At 41.3% G+C, this 18,958-nt stretch overlaps 2 protein-coding genes across 4 annotated transcripts; one reads left to right on the top strand and one right to left on the bottom strand.

Annotated features, from left to right (window-relative positions):
• Nucleotides 1-6,486: 6,486 nt before the first annotated feature.
• rbm45 (RNA binding motif protein 45) lies at nucleotides 6,487-10,844 on the top strand. 3 transcript variants are annotated; one of them, XM_028423019.1, is made up of 11 exons: nucleotides 6,487-6,786; nucleotides 7,333-7,455; nucleotides 7,623-7,749; nucleotides 7,882-8,007; nucleotides 8,093-8,263; nucleotides 8,496-8,625; nucleotides 8,841-8,934; nucleotides 9,127-9,284; nucleotides 9,599-9,674; nucleotides 9,766-9,887; nucleotides 10,369-10,844. In XM_028423019.1, exons 1-10 carry the CDS (start codon nucleotides 6,511-6,513, stop codon nucleotides 9,880-9,882), a joined length of 1,398 nt encoding a protein of 465 aa, XP_028278820.1. In that variant the 5' UTR covers nucleotides 6,487-6,510; the 3' UTR covers nucleotides 9,883-9,887; nucleotides 10,369-10,844. The 3 variants fall into 3 exon arrangements, with proteins under 3 accessions (XP_028278820.1, XP_028278821.1, XP_028278822.1); XM_028423020.1 differs by having other exon boundaries at nucleotides 7,882-7,956; nucleotides 8,072-8,263; XM_028423021.1 differs by having other exon boundaries at nucleotides 7,882-7,956.
• A 1,545-nt stretch (nucleotides 10,845-12,389) lies between these two features.
• Nucleotides 12,390-16,939, bottom strand: zc3h15 (zinc finger CCCH-type containing 15). Its single transcript, XM_028424129.1, has 11 exons — nucleotides 16,718-16,939; nucleotides 15,382-15,483; nucleotides 15,135-15,246; nucleotides 14,881-15,033; nucleotides 14,674-14,765; nucleotides 14,318-14,500; nucleotides 13,808-13,888; nucleotides 13,653-13,718; nucleotides 13,462-13,572; nucleotides 12,869-13,004; nucleotides 12,390-12,766 (listed from the first exon to the last, which is right to left on the bottom strand). Exons 1-11 carry the CDS (start codon nucleotides 16,790-16,792, stop codon nucleotides 12,567-12,569), a joined length of 1,311 nt encoding a protein of 436 aa, XP_028279930.1. The 5' UTR covers nucleotides 16,793-16,939; the 3' UTR covers nucleotides 12,390-12,566.
• Between the last annotated feature and the right edge of the window lie 2,019 nt (nucleotides 16,940-18,958).

The following is an 18,958-nucleotide window of genomic DNA, read 5'->3' on the forward strand; positions in this document are numbered from 1 at the left end:
CCCTCAGTCTGTCTCAGCCATATGTCAGCCTGTCCTCTGGGATGTCAGCATGTCTCAGGACGTTTGTCCAATAAGCTGATCCAGGGACACTTTGTTTATTTTGTGGTCCAATCCCAAGACACCGAGCTGCTCCAAATAAGACTGACCCCCCCAGCGCAGCTTAAATCTCACTGTAAACAAATCAGCAGTTTCCCATGTTAGAATCAGTGATTGCTTATGTTTGGATTTTTTTCTGTGGCATTATATTTTTGCAATATATCATTTTTCATCCATGTTCCTCTTGATGCTAAAAGTGGAAAAGAACAACTTGCTGACAATTAACAGTACAGGAAGACATTTTTAATCCCCAGAAGAGGAACCACATTTAGCCAAACATTCCTCCCCAGATGATCTACCCCTGCTAGCTGCATTTACCCAGTAAAAATGCTTGTGTGTGGCTTTCTTCAGTCTTTCACTTGGTCTCATCTCTCATCATCCATAAGTCTGTGCCAGAACCTTTCAGGTTTTATATTTTCCCTTTGTTTGGTTTTATAGTATTTATTTAGTCTTGAGGTAACTGTCGTGGCTTAAAACATCCGCTCTATGTACGTGCTATGCAGTAAACTCGGTAGACGTGAGCATTGCATGCCGGGATCAAGACGCTCCAGCTAAACTTGAAGCTAACTAGATGATGATATTTATCATCACTGAGCGCCATGTTCAATGCTGGAAAGTTAAAAATATGTTACATGTGGGTTAGTACCTGTATCGGGTTTTTTTTTTAAATGATTATCATGATTTAAATATGTTAATGTTCATGTTTATGTGAGTCAAAAAATTGCATTCATGTAAATGCGAACTACAAAAACATGATTGATTAGAGCTAAAAGTATCAATTGTGTAACATGACTTATTAATACGGTTAAAATAATATAATGGTGTCTGAGGTTTAATGTCTCAGGGTAGAACTCATCATTTTATTGTTGCTTACAGTATTGTTAGTAGCACTTGAGTTAAGGAGGACAATTAATTTTATTTCCTTATTTCCTATGGCAGGTTGTTTTTTGTTTTTTTGAGTTGCTGGATCCTGTGGGTTCCCTTACCACATGAGGCAGGGTCAGAGAGGATCGCGACTCTCATCTTCGTCATCTTCCAGATGCCTGGAGCAGATATGACCTAAGTTGCAGCAAACATACACACAAATATATGTTCTACCCAGGTAGCACACAGCACATACTATACACAAACAGATGAACATTGATACCAGACAGCTATATATATACACTCAACAAAAATATAAACGCAACACTTTTGTTTTTGCTCCCATGTTTCATGAGATGGACTTGAAGATCTAAACTTCATTCCAGATACACAATATTACCATTCCTCTCAAACATTGTTCACAAATCTGTCTAAATGTGTGATAGTGAGCACTTCTGCTTTGCTGAGATAATCCATCCCACCTCACAGGTGTGCCACATCAAGATGCTGATCTGACATCATGATTAGTGCACAGGTGTACCTCAAACTGCCCACAATAAAAGGCCACCCTGAAATGTGCATTTTGTTTCTGCTTTATTGGCGGTCTGGGGACTCAGAACCAGTCAGTATCTGGTGTGACCACCATTTGCCTCATGCAGTGCAACACATCTTCTTCGCATAGAGTTTATCAGATTGTCTATTGTGGCCTGTGGAATGTTGGTCCACTCCTCTTCAATGGCTGTGCGAAGTTGCTGGATATTAGTGGGAACTGGTGCACGCTGTCGTATACGCCGGTCAAGCACATCCCAAACATGTTCAATGGGTGACATGTCCGGTGAGTATGCTGGCCATGCAAGAACTGGGACATTTTCAGCTTCCAAGAATTGTGTACAGATCCTTGCAACATGGGGCCGTGCATTATCTTGCTGAAACATGAGGTGATGTTCATGGATGTATGGCACAACAATGGGCCTCAGGATCTCATCACGGTATCTCTGTGCATTCAAAATGCCATCAATAAAATGCACCTGTGTTCTTCGTCCATAACAGATGCCTGCCCATACCATGACCCCACCACCACCATGGGCCACTCGATCCACAACATTGACATCAGCAAAGCGCTCACCCACACGACGCCACACACGCTGTCTGCCATCTGCCCTGAACAATGTAAACCGAGATTCATCCGTGAAGAGAACACCTCTCCAACGTGCTAGACGCCATCGAATGTGAGCATTTGCCCACTCAAGTCTGTTACGGCGACGATCTGGAGTCAGGTTAAGACCCCGATGAGGACGACGAGCATGCAGTTGAGCTTCCCTGAGACGGTTTCTGACAGTTTGTGCAGAAATTGTTTGGGGTTATGGTGGAGAAATGAACATTCAATGCACGAGCAACAGATCTGGTTGACATTACTGCTGTCAGCATGCCAATTGCACGCTCCCTCAATGCTTGTGGCATCTGTGGCATTTTGCTGTGAGACAAAACTGCACATTTCAGGGTGGCCTTTTATTGTGGGCAGTTTGAGGTACACCTGTGCACTAATCATGATGTCAGATCAGCATCTTGATGTGGCACACCTGTGAGGTGGGATGGATTATCTCAGCAAAGCAGAAGTGCTCACTATCACACATTTAGACAGATTTGTGAACAATGTTTGAGAGGAATGGTAATATTGTGTATCTGGAATGAAGTTTAGATCTTCAAGTCCATCTCATGAAACATGGGAGCAAAAACAAAAGTGTTGCGTTTATATTTTTGTTGAGTGTATATATACAGTATATATATATATATTGGGGACTCGACTCTCCATTGTTGTCCATTTTTGTTTGACCGTAAATAAATATCCTGTGTTTACCTTTTGTACTAACCCATCCCTCGCTTGAGTTTACCCTGAGTAGATTAGTCAGGTGTTGTTCTCACTGAGTTATACGCCGGTTACACACAGATTAAGGATTCCTCTGTCATTGGCTGTGTTTGTTTTGAATCCCACCAGTAGATTCTTTATTTCTTTAAAGCTTTTCCACATGGCTGTAAATGATATTACTGGTTATAATTGCACACCTGCAGTGGGACAATAATTGTTATTGTGTGTCAGCTTTTGATTTGATTCAATTTCATCCCAGGTGACAGAAACAAGAACCAAACTAAGTATGTTAGCCTTTGCTTTAAGTCCTACATTAGATTGGAAGCCTCTGATTGTAACCACACACACACACACACACACACACACACACACACACCATTCAGGGGCCACATCTTTCCTTGTAGACTATACATTGGCATCAAACCCTTGAAAGCTGTTATTGATCTTATACAGAGTTTTCAGGATAATGCATTTACCTTAACATCATAACGCATCTTATTTTGTGGCTCGGCAGACAGACTTAAAATTAAGCAACTATCATCAACTGTGATTGAACTATGCTGAAAATCTTAATCCACAATATCTGAGGCCTTACAGAAAACATTTAGGCGCTACAGACGCACACCACCCAGACTGGATCTATCTTCCTTTCCACTTATAACTCTGATTAATTTGGGTGTTTCTCCATTCACAGAAGATAACAAATTCAAACCTTTGTGAATAAATCAATAAAATCTGGTACACTGTCGAAGCTATTTTGGCCCTTTTGTGATACAGTAACACAATAGATATCTAACGTCACTTAAGTATTGACAAACTCTCTGTTTTCCGCCTTTGTCTTCTATCAGAATACACACAGAAATACAATGCTTGGACAAATCAAGTCTAGAATTGTGTTTTCAGCAATTGTTCTGATCTGGGAAGCACAAAGACAAAGAGCTTATGCAATGATCACTCACTCTTCTACAGTTTGACCCCACAGAGTCTTGTTTGACTTGATCAGGAAAAGAGCCAAAAATAAGGCTTTTGATAGGGCGCGGGGGTGAAAAGTGCAGCGGTTATTCACATTTAATAAATAGAAAAGTGCTGCATATTGTCTATAAGGGGAAGCACATCATGCTCACATAACAAATAAAACACATTTTCTCTAAATAAAATCATGGGCCAAGACGTACAGGGAAGAAACAGTTTTTTTTCCTGCTTCTCGGTTATGTAAGTTTCTCAAAAGCAGTGAACAGTCATGGAATTTTACAGAGACATAGGCGTAAAGAGAGACTTGGAAGATGAGACGTTATGGAAAGATAAATATTTTGTAGGCCTCCATTATGTCCTGCTGTTTAGCATGTGTATTATATTCCTTCTCTGGGTTGTATTGTTTTGTTATTTCCATGTATGTTACCTAAAAATGTACAAATTTAAATAATATTAGTACTTTTTTTACCTTGTTTCAAGACTTTCTTTCTAAAAATATGACCAAAGTCTTGATACAAAAGGCCTCAGTTAAACGTTAGGACAAAATAAGATGTTATTATCTACACTCCTCAGCACAGCTAGGAAGCCACGATTGACTCTTTCATGACCGGCATCCGTGTGACAACAGAAATTACTTTACAGTAAACAGTTAAATATCTACAGCATGTGCATTATTTTTGGCTGGTATTGTATACTTGTTTTAAAAGTTCAATCCAGAAGTAAATAAAGATCAGAAATCACTGTGGGCAACCTTTGACTTTGAGCCTGTCTGCCTTCCTCATACTCTCAGTGACCTTGAGGCTTCTTCCTGTGTGTTAGAGGAAACACACAAACACATGACAGGATGGCTTTTCATCCTCAGTGTGTGTGTGTGTATAAGTGAAAGCCACAGACAGTGCAGGCTGTATAGCTTCCGGAGGGTAAACATTAGCTTTCTCATGAGATTGTTCCTGCTCAGATGCTTTTACTGTGTGTGTGTGTGTGTGTGTGTGTGTGTGTACAGTATTGCAAATTTATTTGTAAACAAACAACAAAGTTGTTGCAGAAGCCAGAGGCCTCATTCATAAGGCCTGGACTACATTTATCTAAGTTTCTTAATCAGGCGTGTGAAGAAGTTCTAGTATTAGTTAACTAATGAAATCAAGTTGGCACATTCAAACTGAAAAACCTGGAAAAGATCCAATGAGATCAGTTTTGACTCATTTATATGTCATTAGTCTAACACAAGTCAATAAAGATTCACTGAAGGCGTAACGGCAGAAGTTGTTTATTTTTATTTTAAGCTACAGCACCATCTAGAGGAGAAATGTGTGTACTTACTAATTGTGAACATGCTGATGGTGCTATTACAAAATACTTTTTGAGGGCAGAATAAAAGAGCCAGGTAAAAGAGTTGTAGAGAAAAGCTTTAAATGAAATAAATAACCACAAACCTGCATAAATGTACAGGTGCATCTCATTAAATTAGAATATCGTGGAAAAGTTGATTTATTTCAGTAATTCAATTCAAAAAGTGAAACTCCTACATTATATAGGTTCAGTACACACAGTGACATATTTCAAGCAGTTATTTTTGAATGTGATGATTATGGCTTACAGTTAATGAAAACGCCCAAAATAAGTATCTTAAAGAATTACAATACTGGGGAAAAGTTCAATATTGTAAACTAATCAGCTAATTAACTCAAAACACCTGCAAAGGGCTCCTGAGCCTTTAAATGGTCTCACAGACTGAGTTGAAAGCTGATGGCAGTATAGTGTCCGATATGTCTGAAAATGTGTCTCATCTAGACTCAAAGCCTGGTACTGAAGTGTAAAAGATGCAGCAGTCTGTGCGAGGGTCCTGTCCTTTGACCCTATCAGTTATAAATTGTCCCTGTGTGAGTAAATGGACTGGTTCCACTGCAAACATGTAGTCTACATGCAGACAGCGGAGGTTAGGTGTAGGAAGATGGAAACAGGCAGACACAGGAAATTAATGTTAAATTAGTATGAGGTGCTCAACTTCCTGTGGTGAGTCACCAGGAGGAAAGGAGGTATTGTATGCTGTGCTGAATACATGTCTTGTTCAAATTACTTTCAAAGATGTTCAAACTGAAAATTTAATTGATGTCAAAATTTAATAAAACCTGCTTATTTTAACGGAGAAACTTTGGACCTCAGTATTTATAAAATACCTGGCTATGGCCCTGTCAAGAGCCACCATGCACAGATGCATCAAGGAATTATGCTACAAATGCTGCATTCCCCATGTTCTCCTGAACCAGAGACAGAAAGAGCTTGACTATCGCTCAGTTGTCTAAACTTTCCTTTTCTTTTAATTTTTCAGTAAATAGTCAGTTAACGTAAATATGCATTATGGTGATCATTCTGCATTTAACACATTTTATTATTTAAAATATTTCATTGAGTTTTGTGGACATTCATTTAAAAGCAGTTTTGATAATGAGCCTTTTGTTCCGTTGAACTAAGATAGGGACGATCAATAAAATTGAAAAAAAAAACAAATAAATAATCAATAAATCAATTTAGACTTGATAAATACATGTCAGAAATGTCAGAAAGACCGCTTACCTGACCGCGTCAGTGTTTCTGTCGAATCTTCTGTCCACACTCCAGTCCGGTAGGTGGCGCTAATGCACTTTGCAAGTCGGCTGCCAAACGCCAATAACCCTAAAGAAAGAAGAAGCAGACGAAGAAGAAGAAGAAACATGGAGGAGTATCCTGCAAAACAGGTTACAGAAAATCTGGACGACCCTCCCAACAGCCGGCTCTTCGTGGTCACAAGTCGGTCCATCACCGAAGATGAGCTTCGAGAGAGTTTCTCTGTGTTTGGGGACATTCAGGGGGTTTGGGTCGTCAAAGACAAGCAGACGAAGGAGTCCAAAGGCATCTCCTACGTGAAGTTCGCTAAATCTTCGCAGGCCTGTTTGGCCATGGAGGAAATGCACGGCAAGGTGCTGATGGAAGCGACGAAGCCGATCAAGGTAGTGTTCGTATAGACCGTGAGTTCGGCTGGTCAGCTGGTGAAGTGATTTTAGGATGTGTTCGCATGCTAAACAAAAGCGGCGTTCGCATTAGGACGGAAACAGTACAGCGAAGTTCGTCAGTTCAAGCTCAAAATGCACATTTCTTTCTTCCTAATGATGACTGTGGCGATGGCTCGTAGTGTTCAGGAACATTTTGTAACATATCCAAGCTGTTGAATCTGTCATTGTTGTTTTTGACTATTTCCTCCTTCCACTATAGAAAAGAAAGTAATATAGATCAACCAGAATCCAGCTGACGTCCATTCATCTGCATTTTATTGTAAATTCAGCCCAGCTTCAAAAGCAAGCATCTTTAAAATGGCACATAAACCAACTAGGAACAATGACTTTCAGACGAGGTAACAGTGTAGCTTTATACAGTTAGTAGATAGTATAAAGCTACACTGTAGTATAGTATTTTGGTGTCTTTTGATGTCAGATATGCTTTAAAGCCATACATTTTTTGATTGCTACCATGTTGTCCCTCTCTGTATGACTGTTTAGGTGTTTATTGCCCAGTCGAGGTCGTCAACAAGACACCGAGATGTTGAGGATGAGGAGCTGACCAGGATCTTTGTCATGATCCCCAAGACCTTCTCAGAGGAGGACCTCAAAAACACGTTCAAAGTAACAGCTCACTGTAATGTGTAATGTACTTTTGTGTTTTTATGTCTAGTTACAATCATTTGTTTTCCTTTGCGTGTCTAAAAATCGTCTATTAGTATTGTCATCTTTTCCCATCTCTGTTTCTTCTTTTAACCCCTTCCTTTTGCCTGTGTCTCTCTATCTTTCAGGAATATGGGGATATTGAGTATTGTGTGATTATCAAAAATAAGTTTACAGGGGAAAGTAAAGGACTTGGCTATGTGAGATACTACAAACCATCCCAGGCTGCCCTTGCAATCGAAAACTGTGACAAAAGTAAGAGTGCACCTCATTGTTGTATTTTTCGATTATGTGTGGTAGACAAAGCAGCACAACAATATATCGGGAGACCATCAATGATGGATTTGTGACTCACAGCTGTATGATGGATGATGTCGATGTTATTAGCTTACAGGGCCATCCTGGCTGAACCTCGTTCCAAAGCTGCTACCACAGAGGAGTACAGCGGTGGAGGTGCAAGAGGTGACTACACTGGTGGTGCAGAATCCATGAACCTGTACACCTTCCCTATGGGTACATGTTTGTTTGACTTGTTCAGAACTGTGTAAGAAAGCTCATCCTCGTTCCTCGTTTCCAGATGTCCCTCCTTCTTGTCCAGGTGATCCTGGAAGCTACCAGGGAATGGACCACCGCTCCGGAGACTTCACACGCTGTCTGATGATGTCCACACGGGCTGCACTTACTCAGGAGCAGATCTTTGCTCTGTTTGACCTCATCCCCGGCATGGAGTACTGTGAGCTGCAAAGAGATGCTTATGGAATGAGCAAAGGTTAGCAGTTAAATGTATAGACATTTAGATGTGTGCATCCAATAACACTCACAGGGCGAGTGTTTTATGTGCCGTTTGACACATCATGGCGCTTATTATTGACACCAGCACCGTCCTGAAAGAAAAATGTGGCTCCACTTTAATGCATGTCTTGTAAATATTTTTGTCTTCTGGGTAAAATTAAATGACAACTTCATCTTTTGTTTTTTTACTGTGTGTCTCGTGGCTCCAGGTCACGCTATGATTCGCTACGGTAACCTTGGCTCAGCAGTTTACGCCAAGGAGAAACTGAACGGCTTTGAATATCCGCCCGGCAACAGGCTGGTAGTAAATTATGTCGATGATGGAGAGGACCGCAGCAGGTACACACAACAGCATACATTGTCTGCCTGTCCTCTCAGCTCCGTTATATTTGTTGTTAATTATTCATGGATTAAGACGAGTTTTATCCTGTGACACCACAGTGACAGCGATGCTGTTTTCTGGAGCACCCTTTATGTTGTGATGGAGTGATTTCACCACAAAAACCATTGATTTAAACAAAAATTAAAGAGTTTGTGTTTGTTTTTCTCTTCAGTCCTGTAAGTCGGATGGCCATGCAGTTTGTTGCAACTCAGATGATATCTTCAGTGTGGAATGGACCCTCTACCAGCCAAGTGATGAAACCTCCTGTAAGTTCATTACATACATTCTCAGCTTTTATTGAACAACCACTGTCAGGATTAAAAGGTTTTTATGTACAACTTTTTTCTTAATCGGTCAAAAGATTTATTTACATATAGAGCATATTCCATTCGAAAAGCTGGGATTGATGGTTTTTCAGATAAGAGCTGAACAAGTGTGTTTTGTTTTATGTCTTCCAGGGCTTCTCTGCTGTCTCTTCAGTGTCCCGGATCCAGACAGATGTCAACCTCCCACCTCCGAAGAAGCTCGCCCCTCCAGATAGCAAGGCCAAGGAGCGCTTGTTTGTTGTGTTCAGCCCCTCCCCGCTGCCCCCGGATGTGTTGGAGGATGTTTTCTGGTGCGTCTCCCCATGTATTGGCTCCTAATTTTACTCAGACATAACATTGTCAAAAAGTGCTGATTAGTTTAATACACATGCTGCGACACAATGGCCGAATGGTAAGAATAATGGTCCATTAACAGGAAGGTCAGAGGTTTAATCGCCGATGAGTCTAAGCTCAGTCACTGCACATTGCTCTAGATGAGACCATCAAGCTAAGTGCTCATAAATGACAGTGTAATGCAGCTATTAAACTGCTGCTGCAGACAGTCGGCATTAACAAATGTTCTTACATTACTATTAAATGTGTTTTCCCCTCTTTGTGTCTGCAGCCGTTTTGGCTCCCTTATCGAAGTCCATTTGGTTCCGGGGAGGAAAGTTGGTTACATGAAGTATGCAGACAAACAGGTGAGACTCTGAGGATGAACTCTTACTTGACGAACGAAGAGCTAAATTGACAAGATGTTTAGCAGGGATCCTATCTGTGTGTCTGCCACAGTGTGCAGACGAGGCCATGGCAGCGCTCCACGGTCATGTCGTCAACGGAGTAAAGATGAAAGTGATGCTGGCTGATCCTCCCAGAGAGGAATCTCACAAACGCCCTCGTACCTACTAGGACCGGTAAGTGTTTAGGTTTCTGCTGCAGGGCCCGCCAGTGAATCTCCACATGACAGTATTGTGGTAACACTGTAATTCAAACACCCTGAAACCCTTTCTGTTTTAGGCCTGTGGCATGGTTTGTTCAAACATACACATGGATGCTTTTTAAAGACGCCTCACCTCAGCTGTTTGATGTGATGGTGAGAATGAGTAACTGAGAACATGCAGACGCTGTAACACAGTGTCTGTTAATGAAGTCCTGCTTATTACACTCACGTAAAGCATCACTCTTCTACCTCAATTACAGGGCGCTGATACTGCAATTACCTGTATTGCTCTTAATATTGCCTCCTACTGAATATGTAGTGTGTGAATGCTCCTTCACATCGCCCACAGTTTTCCATAGCCCTGTAAAAACTGTTATTTGTACACAAGTATCTGAGAAGTGTCTGACTGCTGTCTCTCTTACCTGTAAATAACACTGCAGCTTCTTGTTCCCTAGGCGACTGTTGTCATGACACAATGACACCTGACCTGACAGACCGACCGACAGACATCAAGACCTTCTCCTGACCTCTGACACGACCTTTGACACCTGTCTTGACCATACTTCCTGTCAGTGACCTTGCTGTGACTCAATTCAGTAACACGGTGCCCCCTACTAAAATAGTCCCACTTATATACAGTCTGTATATGATAGCGGTGGCACTGTTAGTTAAGTTATTAACATTTGAAGAAACATGTCATTTAAGATCACTCTGTATGGGGGGTCCACATGGTGGGCCGCAGTGTGATTTATTGAGAAGCTGTAGCCATGAGGCTGCAGTCTGCAGATATTATTTTAAGAAAACCAGAAGGATTTGTAGAGCTGGATCTCTGGATCCTGTTTTTTTTTTTGTTCCTTTATCCTACATAGAACTCGGTTAGAACAAGGGAGACTGTGAACTTTTTTTGTCTCAATAAAAACTCCACATCTCATTCAGCCTGTCTCTGTTTTTATTTTTTGGGTTAATGAATGAATGAATAGTGAAACATCTTACCACACACGTTCAAGGGCTGGGTTTCTGAATCACAAGGCTGAAAGTGACTGAAAGAACCTTACTCTAGTAGACCTTGAGGTCTACCACACACCTCTGTGTGAATCTTGTTCAAAGCTGAATGAGCTTTCTTTGTCACTCACCTATACAGTGTTGACTGGTGAAGAACCAGGGTGGCGGTTGTATGTGGACTTTCTCCCATCTGAGGTGCTGCAGCTTTTACCTCCGTCACAGTGACCTCTCTCACTGGTCTTCTTGTACAGTCACTTGCTCGAGGTGGATTTACAAATATGTTGTATTCCCTCCAAAAAGATGGGTGTAAGTGAACTCCAGGAGATGTTTAGGTACGTTTTGCATCTGCTTCCTGATTGGTACCTTCTTAATAACCTTTTCTCAGATATTGTTCTTTTGTCTTAATGGTATAATTGTTGCCAGGAATAGTGATGGACATTGGCGATGCAGCGGCCAGTAAATTACAGGCACCTGAGACTGCACACTGCTCTCCATAAATACCCCAACTGGCTGGACCCCCATCGGGGTAGGTAAGCCACTTTAAAGGGTGAGCGTTAATGCAATCACTTGTTTTAAGATCTTACATTTAGATAACCAACGTAAACAATTATGTCCTGACCACAAACTTTTCATCACATGACTGTAAAAGTAGTTACAGGGGAACCACCCAAGGGGGTAAACGAGTACCCTTTAATTGGCATGGTATATAAGGCCAATTCACTGTCTACAAAAGTGGATTAGCAACAAGGTAGTCCAAGGAGAGGCAGACACTGGATGTACAGTTCTTTTATTTTGATAGGAGGCGTCTCATGAGAACAGTATTTACATCATCGAGCTGACAGATCTGGTCTCTGAGATTGGGCCAGCATTTTAGAAGCTAGGTCTGGACTTTTTCCTTCAAAAATAATTTCCACAACATACATTTGTTTTTGCCTCACAGCTAAAGTAAATAATGGACCTGTCCAAAGAAAAACAATCTCCACTAAGAATGATGAAAGTGCATCCTCAATCTATAGCTTTCATTTTGGCATGAGAACAGGTGGAGCTCTGAACAGATTTTTCTTACAACAGAATAATTTCTGTTCATTTTCCCATTCCCTGTACTTAACGAAAAGCTCTTTCATACATCCATTAACATCCTTAAATTTCCTGAAGTCTTCTCTTGCAGTACAGTAACTGTTATAGTGCTTTTAGTTGAAATCACGTCCACTGTATTACTCAGCTAATCATTCAGTATTTAACTGATGGTGTAGAGAAGCACTTAAAGCCTAATTCATCCAAAGAATAGTGTAAGCCAGCAAGGTTGTCAGATAACACAGAAGTGCACCACAACAGCAGCCAGGTTCTCTTTTAATGGAAACATTCTCGTGGAGTTGGCCCTCATTAACTCTTAACTGTCCCAGCTGTGGAAGTCTGGACCAAATGAAGTGGGCTGTGAGAGGGGTGACACACAAAACAGGGGGCAGAGACGGGCAGTGATGCAATGATATAATCAGGCTTTATTACTGGAGTCTCTGAAATTTAAAATCATTCAAACGTCTGGTCTCTTTGTGGTGTAGCTCCATGCATCCATGAGTCAATCCCTTTGTCTCTTAGTCCATCCTAACTTCCGCCTTATGCTCCCTTCCTCCTCCTCCTCCTCTTCCTGCTCTCAGTCTTCCAACGCCAGTGTGTTGAGCTCCTCGTCGAGCTCCTCTAGATCTTCTCCTGTGAACAGGTTTTCATCCACTGGTACCTCCTCATCTTCCTCTCCTTCTTCCTCTTCCTCCCCTCCACCGTCCTCTCCTCCTCCCTCTGCTCCTGAAAGGCCGTTGGCCTCAATGCCGCCGCAGGCTCCGTTCAGCTGCTCCTCTGCAAGCACAGGCACAAAATTTTAATCCCACTCCGCAGCATCAGACGAAATAGTGACACAATTATACAAACCTACGGTCACTAACACGATGTTTTTCTTACCGTTGTCAGGTTCCGTCGTCTCAGTCTTATTCCTAGAGGTAAACCGGTCCATGGATGCTACGGTGATGCCAGTGTTGTCGACCTCTTGTGGAACAAAACGGGATAAATCTATGTCCTGGACGTCTGTAGTGTCAGGCTGTAACAGCAGATTAAGACACGTGTGTAGGAAGCAGAAAAAGTCCACAGTGATTAACTAGACTTGGCAGAGAGGTTTTTACAAAATGTTTTCAATTAGCAGCAGGCAGCAGAAATTCAGCAGGATGGGATCATTTAAATGCATAAACATGTATTCAAGACTAGAGACTTGCATCATCTGTAAGCAAGTAGAATTAATATTTCTAAAATGAGTCCAAATTAGGAGGGCTTCATTTGCATAATTTCTACACTCCACTTCTTACAGTTTGAATTGAATACAGCTGTTTTGATTAATTGCCTATTCATTGACAGCATATTTAAATATGAAGTTTTCCTGAATAGTTCAGGAGACCTAGAATCAATGTCAAGTCATACAAAGACCATCAGCTCCAAAACAGTCTCTTTCGAACTGTCTGTGGCATCATAAACATATTGATAACTTCATAAACTTAACCCACCTCTTCCTCCTCATAGTCATCTTCATCGTGTATGTATTGAGTGTCATCGGCTTCAGCGTCGTCGTCGTCGACCAGCTCTGGGCGGAACTCGAACACCTCGCGGCCGCTCACCTTCAGACATGTGTGATTTTATTAAATATTGTGGACACGGCTACTTCAGCATCACTGCATTGTGAATAGTTGGGACTCACCACTAGCGATTTTCCAGCTTTAAAGTCGGCCTTCTTTTTCTCCATTTCCTCCCTGGCTTTATCCACCTATTAATCGGAAGCACACTTTGATTTAGAAGTGCATCCTAAAACATTAAGCTTACCAACTTTTTTAAAATGCTGAAACATGCTCCAACCTTCTCCTGCCTTTTCCTTTTCTTCCAAGCGAGGAAAGTCTCCAGAGTGATTCGAGTCACGTCTGGACCCAGAGCCGCACGCTGAAAAAGAGACAGAGAGATGTCAGGGCGTTGAGAGAAGATGACAGCTTCTGAGAAAAAGCAGTCACGTGGAGTGTTTTTGAGGCAGTCATGCTGCAAGCCCTCACATCTTGACCCGACAATAGTTGAAGACACTAGACATCTCAGACTTACTTTATGTGCTTTTCCCCCGACTCGCCAATGATCTGGCCTCACCAATGTTTATGTTAAAATTAACTATATTATCATTTATATTTAACAGCACTTGTCTTTGAAAGTTTCACTGGTACTAATATAATCTTGTTAGCAAACATATAAAGAGGTATGCTAACCATTTTATTTGTGTACAAGCATATTCAGTTCCAATTCCATGCCTTACTTACTTGTACTTTGTAGCTACTACCTGCTAATCACCAGGATTAGCCTTTGCGTCCTGCCTCCTATCCATACCTCGTTCTCTATCAGCTCTTCCAGCGAAATCTCCTCGTCTTTCTCCTCCTTCTTTTTGTCCTTTTTCAGTACGAAGCCGGGCGGCAGGGCATGGCGGTACATGCAGTTGTCGCCCCCTCCTGGACACACCCAAAACCAGCCGTACTTATTGTTCTCTATGGCATCCAGGAAGTACTTGCACACCTGCAGATATATAGACGAGGATATGATCAGAAAATAGACAATGGAGTAAAAAAAGTGTACCATTATTCTATTTGACCATTATTTAACTAATGAGATTTGGCTTTAAGTAATGGTCAACGAAACTCACCGTGCGTTACATTATACGAACATAATGTCGTCAAGACCAGACTTACAATTTGCGTTTTGGCTTTCTTCTTCTCAGCCTCTCCGTGTTTTTTGTTAACCACTTCCTCCAGCTTCTTCTCATCCCAGTTTTCCATAGTGTCTGAACAGAGTAGAACACAAGAAGCAAAAAATAAATACATAATCCTGAGGATTTTAGGAAGGCTGCCAGTCCAGGTAACCTCCTTCTTCATCTTCTATATGTGCTTTGTGCTAACCTTTCTCCAGGTCTTCATCTCTTTCGTCCACATAGACGCTTCTCTTCTCACATTTCCTCTCCATTGACAGGTCGTGGCTGAACTTGCACTTGTCTCCTTTAGTGCACTGGCCCTGCTTATAGAAAGCACACAGCACTGACTTGGGATCGACACCTGCAAACAAGAGAGAGGAGTGGGTGATTAATCAGCATGCACACTAGTATCATTTCATAAACACATATGAGAATGCTTTACAATGCTTGACTGTCACTCACCTTTGCTGACTTTCTGGGCAGCAACTACAGGTTTAAAAAGTTCATTGAGTTCATCCAGCTCTTTCTTCTTATCCGTCTTCTTAGTGGTCTTATCTGCCTCAGCCTGGGCAACCTAAAGACAAAAACACACACAGAGAACTTGTAGCTAATACAAACATTCTAAATTGTAAAATGATCTGACCCACTTAAATGACACCAAGCTGGTCAGAGACACGAAGATATAAAGACAAAAGAAATGTCGGCTGACCTGTCTGGCACTTTGTTGTCCATATTTAACCTGCTGAGTAACGTTCTTGATGTACTTCTGCTGTTTGGCCCCTTTCTTGTTCTTCAAGCCAAATGTCTTGTCCTGAGAAAAACAAAACACATGGAAATGCTGATTAATTGTACTTCCAATACATCAATCAGAAGACGGACGGACAAGCAGAACTCCACATTAAATTCAGAATAAAGCAGGTGTTTTCTCTGGTCATAGCGTCAACACGTGGATAGATATGAGTACATGACTTTGAGCAACCCATATCAGTTAATTCTGTCTGCGAGGAGGAGAGAAGGTGGGATGTACTAACTGTTTACCTGTTGGCTTAAATGTAATCACTGACGCTGACTAAACAGAAAGAACTGATTGTGTCAATCCCTCTCCCTTTCCAACATTATGTAAATATGTAGTTTCAATAAAAAAGTAACTCAGAAGTTTTAAAGTATTGCATTTTCTTAGATATGCTACTCAAATAACAGTAAATGTGTGTTTTACTCTAACTATGGTCTGTTCATGGGATTCATTGGAAGCCATCTTTCCAGGGTCACATGATATTATTGCTGTAGTTACACAAAAACAGTTATTCTGTGTGAAATCTACAAGGTGATAAATATGTGTCTGAATTACCTCACGTAAAATACAAATGCAGACTTAACTGTAAGTTCCAGGACAATCTGTGCCCGTTAAGTTCGGCTAATAACACTCAGTTCTCCTCTAACAAGAGTTCTCTTTTACCTTCACCCGAGCCCAAAGTATAGTGACCGCTAAATCAAACCATGACCTAAAGCATTAGGACAGAACTATTTAAACCGAAAACGCTACTTCCAAGTGAGCACACTTCCGAATCAGCCCTGTGCGGCCGATCGGCACCAGGCCCACTCACCGCGGGTAGATGCCCGTTAACATACACACAAAGCACATATTAGAACAGAATAGTTATGATTTGTTTTTCCCCCAATTAGGCTGCTAACATCAAGAATGAATATAATCTTTTTTAGGATAAGTGTGGATACTTGTCACGATGGCACGGCCCTGCTAGCACCCCGGCTGTCACGGTAAGCTACATGCATTTATCAAGATAAGCAAAGTTAGCTTAATGACAGCTAGCTAGCTTGCGATTAAACTACAACCGACTGCGCCTTACTCAGAAGAAAGGTACATTTATCTCAAATATCTAAACACCAGTAAATCATACGGACAACTGTCAAGAGGCCATAATAACTTTAACTTCCACTTGTCAGCTCTTGTGTTAGCTCTAATTAGCTGCACATTAGCTGTACAGCTAACGCTAAACGCCGACATGCTAACTCGTGGAATTTTTTACCTCAATAATCTTTTCCTTTTTCTTCTCTTGAGTTTTTTTACTTCCCGTAGCCTGGACGGGTTTCTTCGGAGGCATGTTGGCTCAAATATAGCTTTGTACAAGACGCGTGAAACTGTGTAATATTTGTTTTAATGCACGGTTTCGGCTGGGATGTCAGCTCCACATTACCCAGGTGTTGCTAGCAAGGCACAGCTACGGCGCCTTCCAGGCCACATGTAAAGTTGTTGATTTTCTGTGGCGTCATGACGCATCCACGAGACGCACTGACGGGTATTGTAGTCCACAGAGCAAAAGAACGAAGCGCATTCAACCTGCTTGTCTTCCAGTTGAAAGACTTGTGCTAACAACAGGCTATGTCGAAGTTTTTTGAGATTTTAACGTAATTGTAATTTTAGATAGACTTTTAAATTAAAATCAGGGGAATTTGACATTGGAATAAATTAATAATATATAAAACAAACGCGTCCTAAATGTTATGTAACATGTAAATATGTGCTATTTGGTTATTTATAACATTTTAGTTAACCGTTATGGTTTTACATTTACTGTGATTTTCTTGCAGTTCACATGTTTAACCATCAGGTGTCAGTGTTGCAGTATATGCAGGTTGGATGAGAACAGGAAGGGCACTGACTAGTGGTCAAATGTGATCAAAATTCCAATATACATCTTTGGAGGATGTAGAATTCATATCAAGAAGAAAAATAACACCCTGGCTTTATATCAAAAAAGTCTCTTGGCATTTTTTTAAAAACATATGTGCAATGTTCTGTTATGCTTATTGTAGAAGAACATTCAAAATGCATTGAAATACTGTCTGCAGAGGTCAGATGATAAAATGACGATCCCATGGAGTTTCAACAAGACATTTAGTATGTTACAGTTTATTATGTCAGGTTCATGCTACACAAAGGGAGGGTTGAGTTATGAGAGTTCAGAAATGCCACCTGCCAAAATTAGAAACAGTTGGATGAATAATTTAGAAACAGTTGATTCCACTAACACTATGAAATTGCAATAATTGTTGTTTTTTGGGTGGATGATTTATAAATAATTGCCCTAAACCCATAAAAACTGCTGTTAGAGAGCAAGCATGTGGGCAGTAAACATAAAACTGTTTTATTACCTTTTTGCTCTTTTTAATAGTTTGATTAGAGCACTGGTCAATTACGACTCCGCAGGTATACCTCTTTACAGACCTGCAAACCTCAAAGTTAGCTCCAAGTGCTGTGTCGGAAGCAGCAGAAGAGAAACAACAGGGCTCCAGCCGATGAAGAAAAGCCCTTTTTATAACCAGAAGCGTGAGATGGCGCCATGGCTGTGGGGCGCAGAGCCAACCAGCAGGGGTTTTACCGCTTCAGCTGCTGATTCAACTTGATTTAATTAGATTTCACTTAAGTTACTAATGTGATTTCATTTGGCACATTTGACATTTGTGGCCTTTATCCACATCCTGTCTCAGTTCATCGGCCAGTTCACTGTTCAGTGTGTGTATGTGTGTGTGTGACAGTCAGGAACCAAAATGGGTCACACGCCTGTTCCTTTTGGGCTCTCATTTCGCTCTTGTGTCTTTTAATGAGCCTTGGATTTTTCCAGGGTAAGGGACAACATTTGTTCAGTTTGGGTGCCCACATAATGGCAGTGTAGTAAGTGTGCTTTAATGAGTCCCACAGTGAGACGATGAATTTACTCTAGTAGCAGCATCCTGGGCTGCAAGTGTGTTATCAAGCTACGTGTTAGCATCCTCAGTGCTGTGTGCGCTCACGCTCTGATGCAGCTCTATTTCATTTCATGTGATGTAGAGGTATTTATTCATAACATACTTACAATGCATGGAGCCTTTCCACTGTGCAGCTCAGCTAGTTTGCATGCATATATATATATATGTATGTGTACATAATAACCTTTATTGACTTTACTGACTGCACGGCTGAAGGCTATAAGACAACAGAGGTGGCAAATATTGCCTCCAGCAAACTTTCTTCCTTTTCTTTGAGAATCTTTGTGTCTGAGAGCAGTCTGCTAGAAGTACCCCCCCCCCCCCCCCCCATACAACCACCTTCATTTTCATACAAACATCGATCTTCTCTTACAGAGGACGTGCATGTCATGTACACACACACACACACATATGAATGCGCTTCAATCCAGTGATGCTCGCAGATGGAAAAAAGGAAACAGCTCCAGCCTAATTAGCAAAGCACAACAGTCGATCTTATTCCCATGGCATCTAAGAAAACT

Source organism: Parambassis ranga, chromosome 15 (genome assembly GCF_900634625.1).
Source record: "Parambassis ranga chromosome 15, fParRan2.1, whole genome shotgun sequence".
NCBI lineage: Eukaryota > Metazoa > Chordata > Actinopteri > Ambassidae > Parambassis > Parambassis ranga.